This window comes from Mya arenaria, chromosome 11, assembly GCF_026914265.1.
Source record: "Mya arenaria isolate MELC-2E11 chromosome 11, ASM2691426v1".
NCBI lineage: Eukaryota > Metazoa > Mollusca > Bivalvia > Myida > Myidae > Mya > Mya arenaria.
Genome location: NC_069132.1, coordinates 23,580,951 through 23,590,214, shown reverse-complemented (window position 1 = coordinate 23,590,214; position 9,264 = coordinate 23,580,951). Strand labels below are relative to the sequence as shown.

The 9,264-nt window shown below is 38.0% G+C and overlaps 1 protein-coding gene across 2 annotated transcripts; it reads right to left on the bottom strand.

Annotated features, from left to right (window-relative positions):
- Positions 1–5,815: 5,815 nt before the first annotated feature.
- On the bottom strand, positions 5,816–9,264 carry LOC128207225 (putative mediator of RNA polymerase II transcription subunit 26). 2 transcript variants are annotated; one of them, XM_052910034.1, is made up of 4 exons: positions 9,179–9,264; positions 8,694–8,813; positions 7,721–7,949; positions 5,816–7,019 (listed from the first exon to the last, which is right to left on the bottom strand). In XM_052910034.1, the coding sequence occupies exons 2-4, from the start codon at positions 8,806–8,808 to the stop codon at positions 6,251–6,253; spliced, it is 1,113 nt and encodes a 370-aa protein (XP_052765994.1). In that variant the 5' UTR covers positions 8,809–8,813; positions 9,179–9,264; the 3' UTR covers positions 5,816–6,250. The 2 variants fall into 2 exon arrangements, with proteins under 2 accessions (XP_052765994.1, XP_052765995.1); XM_052910035.1 differs by lacking the exon at positions 9,179–9,264 and having other exon boundaries at positions 8,694–8,848.

Genomic DNA, 9,264 nt, shown 5'->3' with positions numbered 1-9,264 from the left:
GTCCTGGGTTGGACATGAAGTCCTAGATTGCTAGTGTTGTTCTAGGTTGCACGTGTTGTCCCGGGTTGCATGTGTTGTCCGAGGTTGCACGTGTTGTCCTGGGTTTCATTTGTTGTCCTTGGTTGCAGTTGTTGTCCTGGGTTGCACGTGTTGTCCTGTGTTGCAGGAGTTCTACTGGCTTGCATGTGTTGTACTTGGTTGACATTGGTTGCACGTGTTGTCCTTTGTTGCAGGTGTTGTCCTAGGTTGCAAGTGTTGTCCTGGGTTGCACATGTTGTCCTAGATTGCACGTTTTGCCTTAGGTTGTACGTGTTGTCCTAGGTTGCAGGTGTTGTCCTGGGTTGCACATATATTGTCCAGGGTTGCAGGTATTGTCATGGATTGCACGTGTTGTCCTGGGTTGCACGTGTTGTCCTAGATTGCAGGTGTTGTCTTTAATTATCCAGGGTTGCACGTGTTGTCCTAGGTTGCAGGTGTTGTCTTTAATTATCCAGGGTTGCACGTGTTGTCCTAGGTTGCAGGTGTTGTCCCTGTTGTATGCGTTGTCCTAGGTTGCACGTGTTGTCCTATGTTGCACGTGTTGTCCTTGGTTGCACATTTTGTCCTAGATGGCACGTGTTGTCCTAGGTTGCACGTGTTGTCCTTGGTTGCATGTGTTGTCGCCGTTGCATGTGTTGTCCTAGGTTGCATGTCTTGTCCTAGGTTGCATGTGTTGTCCTAGGTTGCACGTGTTTTCCTAGGTTGCATGTCTTGTCCTAGGTTGCACGTGTTGTCCAAGATTGCATGTGTTGTCCTAGATTGCACATGTTGTCCTAGGTTGCATGTGTTGTCCTTGGTTGCAAGTGTTGTCCCTGTAACATGTGTTGTCCTAGGTTGCATGTCTTGTCCTAGGTTGCACGTTTTGTCCTCCTAGGTTGCATGTGTTTTCCTAGGTTGCAGTTGTTGTCCTAGGTTGCATGTCTTGTCCTACGTTGCACGTGTTGTCCTATATTGCACGTGTTGTCCTATGTTGACCCGGGTTGCATGTGATTTCATGGGCTGCACGAGTTGTTCTGGGTTGCAAGTGCTGTCCTAGGTTTCACGTGTTGTCCTAGGTTGCATGTGTTGTCCTAGGTTGCACGTGTTGTCCTATGTTGACCCGGGTTGCATGTGATTTCATGGGTTGCACGAGTTGTTCTGGGTTTCAAGTGCTGTCCTATGTTTCACGTGTTGTCCTAGGTTGCATGTGTTGTCCTAGGTTGCATGTGATGTCCTAGGTTGCAAGTGTTGTTCTAGGTTGCATGTGTTGTCATAGGTTGCAGGTGTTGTCCTGTGTGCACGTGTTGACCAAGGTTGCAGGTGTTGTCCTGAGTTGGACGTGTTGTCCTAAGTTGCACGTGTTGTCCTTGGGTGCAGGTTTTGTCCTAAATTGCACTTGTTGTCCTTGGTTACACGTGTTGTCCTGGGTTGCACAAGTTGTCTAGGGTTGCATGTGTTGTCCTAGGTTACAGGTGTTGTCTAGGGTTGCATGTGTTGTCCTGGGTTGCAGGTGTTGTCTAGGGTTGCACGTGTTGTTCTAGGTTGCATGTGTTGTCATAGGTTGCAGGTGTTGTCCTGGGTGCACGTGTTGACCAAGGTTGCAGGTGTTGTCCTGGGTTGGACGTATTGTCCTAAGTTGCACGTGTTGTCCTGGGTTGCAGGTTTTGTCCTAAATTGCACTTGTTGTCCTGGGTTACAGGTGTTGTCTATGGTTGCATTGTTGTCCTGGGTTTCACATGTTTTCGTAGCTTGCAGTAGTTGTTCTAGGTTGCACGAGTTGTCCTAGGTTCCAGGTGGTGTCCTGGGTTGCACATGTTGTCCTTGGTTGCAGGTGTTTTCCTAGGTTTTGTCATAGGTTACAGGTGTTTTCCTAGGTTGAAGGTATTGTCCTAGGTTGCATGTGTTGTCCTAAGTTGCACGTGTTTTTCTTAGTTGCATGTGTTGTCATGGGTTGCACGTGTTGTCCTGGGTTGCACGAGTTGTTCTTTGTTACACGTGTTATCCTGGGTTGCACGAGTTGTCCTAGGTTGCACGTGTTGTCCTGGGTTGCACATGTTGTCCTAAGTTGCATGTGTTGTCCTGGGCTACACATGTTGTGCTGGTTTGTACGAGTTGTCCTTTGTTGCACGTGTTGTCCTAAGTTGCATGTGTTGTCCTGGGTTGCACGGGTTATCCTAAGTTGCATGTGTTGTCATGGGTTGCACGTGTTGTCCTGGGTTGCACCTGTTATCCTGGGCTGCACAAGTTGTGCTGGGTTGCATGTGTTGTCCTGGGTAGCACGTGTTGTTCTACGTTGCATGTGTTGTCCTGGGCTGCACAGGTTGTTCTTGGTTGCACGAGTTGTCCTGGGTTACGTGTGTTGTCCTGGGTTGCACAAGTTGTCCGGGGTTGCATGACGTCATAATAGGTTGCACGTGTTGTCCTAGGTTGCACGAGTTGTTATGGGTTGCACGTGTTGATCATCAGTCTGATGTCTTATGGCTGAACATGTGTACATATGGTATTCAAGACAACTACTTTACTTTTCATGATATTTACCTAAAATGCAAATCCTGTGTTAGAACATGTTCTTGCTTTTCTGAATACTTTAATTATGCTATTGGTTTACGGCTAGGGGAGATAATGCCACCTTTTTGTTTTCTATTATGTCGAAAATCTTGAGTTTCATTTACAAAATAATGTTGATTGAGGTTAACACTAAACGAGTTTGTATTGACGATGCAAATTATATGACGATTGTAGAAAGAACTTTTTCCGAAGTACATGCAAATCTAGATATGTTGCATAATCATTATAATACAAAGGGCCTTAAAGAAAGTATTTCTTAAAATAAAATTATCATTGTTTGTAAACGTTGTAGACTGTTAGCCCTACAATGGGGGTACCATCTTCGTATAAAATGTATTGTACTGAGAACTTTGCTCTTAATCAAGAGCATTTAGCAGGTAAAGTCCACAGGGCTGTGTTTGTTTTATTAAGCATCAACAGTACGAACTTAGACCAAAGACACGATTTCACTTGTTTAATGCATTCGTTTGATATTTTTTAAATATTGCTTGCGAAATATGGGGGCATTTAAAATCTTAAGAGATTGAGAGAATACAATATATTGTTAACGCTAAAACCAAATACGTGTTATAGATATATAGTTATGATGAAATATTGGTTTAAAGTGAAATACTATATATATTTTTAAACAATGTTTATGCTCATGCCTTGGCTGATTCTAATAGAGGTTCAATAATTTTTAGATGATTATGATTGTTCTTTTGTATACGTTGACAAAATAGATTGTAATGCCATTTTGTGTGTGAATTAAATGTAAAGTGGTAGAACCTTTAAGCAAGATTGGTTTGGTACGTTAAAAATAGTTCTGCTTTAGCTAAATTCAAATCATTTGAAAATTCTAATTAATAAAAATAAAGAGTTCAGATATTTTGCCGAAACTTAAACGTTTTTATATCACTAAACATAGGCTTGTGTACATCCACTTAGAATGCAGACTGGTAGATATGCCAGAAACCGAACTCCTCGCGTAGAAAAGTATTGTTTGTTTTGTAGTTCTATAGATATGAAAGGGGAATTCCATTTTATTCGTCTATTTCCATGTTATGCTGATCTTAAATCGAAATACTTCAAACGCTGGTACCACTTGCATCCACCTGCGTACATATTTCTTCAATTATTGAAACTGTCATTATATTTAAAGAACCTTTGAAATAATAAATAATATATATGTTAATTGTTGAGAGGTAAATATTTAGTTCTACCTCCAATACATATGTCAAAATACTCATGTATTTTGTTCCTTAATTGATAATTATATGAGCACTTTTGTATGATATTATACAACTTCTGCATATGTTAAACCGTTGTATATACATGTGATTTATTGAATAAGACGTTGGCGTTGAGCGCGTAAGCGATGCGATGACATTCAGGCACCATGAACAACTATCTGACTGCTGGGCCTCTCCCTGAAGCTGTATTACCACAGGACACTTCTTAGATTGCTAAGCTGAATGTCTTAAATTCTCAACTGTCTATCAATATTTATAAATATGAATATCCCAAAAAGGTCATGATATTTGATAGCTTAAAGGTTTGAGCGTCCCAAAGATTACTTGGCTTAAACGAAATCCATTTGTGACAGACATGGCATGGTGAGTATAAACTTGATTTAATGTGATTCTAAACCAGTATAATTTGTGTTTTTGCTTTTAAAAGTTTATCTATTGATAACGCGCGACGTTAAACAAACACAAACAGATCCCTTCAGAAAAAAACATGCTCGCTTCTGAAGGGGTCCGCTGGTCTTTATATACAGTAAATTCTCAATCTACACAGAGCCCAGGCTTTGCTAATTTGCATATTACCAACCAAGTTTACATACGCACTATGAACGTACTTCCGTCTATAACAGAATGCTATACTATGAACGCACATCCGCCGCCTATACAGCGGACCGTTACACTAATCCGCCGCCAACAGCGGACCGTTACACTTCCAACTATTGGCTGTGAAATATGGTATTTATGGACGTACTTTATGTCATAAAAATAAGAAAACTACAAACAATATTGCAAAATAAGCATACCTTTTTATAAAAGAGAGAGAGAGCGAGAAGATATGTTAATGTTTATAGTTGCTTCTTAAATAAATTGTATGTTTTTTTGTACAATTTCATTCGATACTTACAAATACATGTTAGGATTATTTATACTGCTGCACATGAATATGTATGTATTGTACAGTCGAACCCCGTTGGTTCGAACTGACAGGGACTGGCGAAAGCCTCGAGCCTCGGTAAAATCGAGCCAAGCGAGAATTGTTACATTCAGTTGAAAAAAGCAGTCGTTTACATCCAGTTCTAGCCAACATGGAAATCGAGCCAACGAGGTCGCCAGTATATACATATATGTATGTTGTTTTAATCATCACTAATTACTATACTTACTTGAATTTAAAAATGCATGTCTTGTCTTTGCATTAAAGTGGTTATATTTTGTCAATATTTAGCCATCAAGTAGTTGTATTTTGTAAATGGCCATTATGCCGATTGCTAATAAACTTTGAAACTTTAAAATATGTCCCATTTGAATTATGATATTAGAGAAAAGTTATAAACATAGCATAATATGTTCAATGAAACGTATGTTTTTATATTATATATATAGTTTTCTACCTTTATGTTGGAAAGAAACATGAGATTTCACTGTTCAAGACAGTGATAATATCAATATGATATGTTTCATTGTTTTGAAATTTGAGCCCTTAATCATCAGCGCGCATTTTGCAGGGACACAATTACACCGACGACATGACGTTTCATTCGCATACGATTCAGTGCGCCTTTTGAATTTCTTTTGTCATTTTACATCCTTTTTAAGCAAAGAAAACGTGTTTATTATAGTGTAATATCATAATAAATTCAGTTCGTGAACACAAGTGTTACCATTTCTCTCCTGGTAAGGATAACTCTTAGAGTACAGCGTTTAGTGTTCTCTATGTGATACACTGAACCAAGCATCCCATGTTTATAGGATCTGTCACTAGGCGTCATATCACAGTTTTATAATCAGCTACGGAAATGTGTTTGTATGGAAAACTGACATCAAAACGGCTAATACGCAAGGACTCATACATACCCCCCCCCCCCACACACACCAGGGATTATTTGGCATTTAAGCATTTTTTTGAATCGCGTTGCTAACGTGTTGACTTCAAAGAACATTTGAGCGTAAATCAACATTTGTCGAAGGGTTCTAGCCGTCAGTATCTTAGTTATAACACTCCCTAAGATTTGCCACACTTTATTTCGTCATAAAAAAGTACATTTTACAAAAACATGAGCGAGTCCCTTTAAACCGGTAACAAGTTATAGCATGTGATAAATAACATTCATAATGCACCAGTCAATTGTAACCACACACCCCTCAGGTCCGGGGAATAGCGGGGACTTTGACTCCGTCTAGCCAAGCCCGAGAACATTATAAAAAGGGAGGCAAACCATAAATAAAGCGTCTGGCTTAGGCTGCTCTAGTTACACTTCTTTGTCCATAAAAAATATAAAAAACATTAAAAATAATTAAAAAACTTTGAAAAATAAAGACATCTTATTATGCAAATGTCGAAACAAATTGTGTTCACTTTACCTATATTGATTAAACGTATATACACTGAGTACGCGTCAAATAAAATATTGCTAGAGTCATTGCAGGTGCTCTCTACATTATTTGTGAGTTTGTCCAGCAAACGGTGAAGGAAGACTAGTGTCCCACTCATTTACAGTGTTGTCATTGAAAACACCATTGTCATTAATAACACTACTGTCTTTGAAAACACCATTGTCATTAAAAACACCATTGTCATTGAAAACACCATTGTCCTTGAATACAACATTGTCATTGGCATTGAAAACACCATTGTCATTGGCATTGAAAGCACCATTGTCATTGACATTGAAAGCACCATTGTCATTGACATTGAAAACACCATTGCCTTTGAATATACCATTGTCATTGACATTGAAATCACCATTATCATTGAATATACCATTGTCATTGAATACACCATTGTCACTAAATACATCATTGCCAAAATTATTGTCATTAAACTGATTGGTGTTTAAGTCATTGCTAAACGCATTGTCGTTAAACTGATTGCCATATAACTGATTGTTATTTAAACGGTTGTTGTCCACAAAAGCAGTATCTGGTTTGCTGAAAGATGTCTTGGCTGGGAAATTTGATGGACTTTGTACTCCAAACCCATCGAACATGTGAGTGTCACTAGCACCGATCACCTGGCTTCCCTGAGAGAGTGCTCCGTTCATGGCCGTAAAGCTGGCCCCATGAAATCGATTGTTAAACTGATCGTTGTTAAATATATCGTTTCCAAAAACATTGTTGAGACCATTAAATCCACCCCTGCTGTCGATGGTGTTCCAATTATTTGTATCAAAGGTGTTGTCTCTGTTATCGAAACCACCTTCGGCAATTCTGAAAAAAATAAATAAAACATGTATAACTCAACCGACGTTAAAAGTAGCACTAGCACTAGCGTTGGCAGTAGCGGATCCGGGGGGGGGGGGACGGCGTTCAAGTTTACTTTTTATTTTTAATATAGAAGGGAAAAAGTAATGAAATACGCCCAAAATGCACCATTTCGGACTTGAAATAGTTAAAATGTTCAATGGGGTTCACCCACAAACCCTCCTGCCAACATTTCAAGCCAAAAATATCGGTTCTGAGGGAGGGGAGCAAGTCAAAAGCTTTCGCCCCTAAGTTATGCCCCCTCTAAAGTCAAATCCTGGAACCGCCCGTGGTTAGTTAGAAATGTCTGCTCTGGTTTAACTCTATTTTACGAGAATCAACCCTGTATCGACACACAAATAACGTTGATAATAGGCATTTACAAACAAATGTAACAAACAAAATGTGTTTTGCGCGTATGAATTATGTTATCGTTTAAACTAAGATGTTCGCCATTTAAAACTCGAATTAAAGATGGGTTAACATTAGTAAGGGCACATGCATGGGTCATTTTGCTAACGTTCATTTCAAGTTAATAAAACGTGATATATATATATATCACGTTTTATTAACTTGAAATGAATATATATATATTCACAGTTTGTCTTACTTTTTAAACAAAAAAAATATCGAGACTTTGACAAATATTTAGAGACTGGTGCTCAAACCTGTCATTCATCGAATAAGGACCACTGTTATACTGTCCATATGGTCCAAACATTCCTAGATCTTTGAAGAGATCGTCATCTCCATCCATCCGGAAGTCGCCCCCGCCCACTGGATCCACCGGGATTGGCCTGAATGCACCACCTAGGCTGACCCCAGCCCCAAGATAACCCCGGGGATTACCTTTCCCACCGTAGGCGTGATAGCCGTGCTTTTTGCAGAAATACCGACCTGGATAAAATACCGTCAACCAATTAATTACAGCACAGTGTTCGTCGAAAGGAACAATTAGAATATATATACAAAAATGGTCAGAAGTCAATCCAAAACAGACAAAAAATGCATGTCACACACATGTACAACATACAAGTAAAGAAATATACATGTATTTGTAATTCAGGATGAATAAAATTCATTACATGTTATATATCAATATAGTTTCAAATTAAACTTAAACCTCAAGAAAAGCAGAGATGATATTAAGTACAACAAATATTTGTTTGACTCTAAAAAGCTTCAGAACATAGACTTTATTATGAACTAAATTGATTCATGCCAATACCATGAAGGATTGTACTGTTTAAGGAAAGTGTGTTTTGATTATTATAGTTTAGTAGAAAAAACCTGTCAATCAATAAAAATGTTGATTTTTTAATTGTTTAACCATTGTCAAAACCATTAACTAACCGAATGTTTATTATATATATAACTATCTATCTATAAAGCTTCTTTATTATATTTTATTATAAACAATGAGATTTCCATACACGATGTTCTATTTCGCTCTGTTCTGTTCCGTTGCGTAATTATACATTCAATCCCCCACTTAGTTACCAATAACCTTCTAGATCTCTCCTAAGACCCTAAACGCAACAGTACTTTTTCAGTAACCAGTGTTTCAAAAAAAGTTTATTTCGTACATTTTCTTACTTTTCGCAAGAATAACATTGAATTGAAATTTAAAAAATAACATACCTTTTAAACCAGGCCGTTTGTACATTTGATAGTTGGGCAGTACTGGGTATTTCACGGGGAAAAGGGCCGCTGTTACTGCTACAGTGCACGAAAAGTAAAATAGAAGACGCCACATAGTTACTGAAACCAAAATACATCATGTTAAAACATGAAAGTAATCATGTGTTTTATAAAGTAATTGATAAAAATATGATAACGTTGGCCCACATGTAATTTTTTCCAATGAATATCTTATATCGAATATTGTTTTAATTTGATTCCACATCCATTTCAGATAAAAAAAAAAGTCTTAAATCATGCAGTTTCTTGTCATAACTGCAGAACTAAACCACTTATATTTAATAAGTGAATCAAATATTAGTGTAGAATTTAGTTCATATCATGTTCAATTAATAAACATTCTAATTCATTATGTTTAAAAATACAGTAACGTAAACACCATTTGAAAGTATGATAGCTAGAAAAAATACCATATATTTACTCACATGATTATATTTTCCAATCTTTCCAAGCTGTTTTAAACGAATGACGAAAGTAATTTTGTTTGAACAATATATGTTTACAACATCAC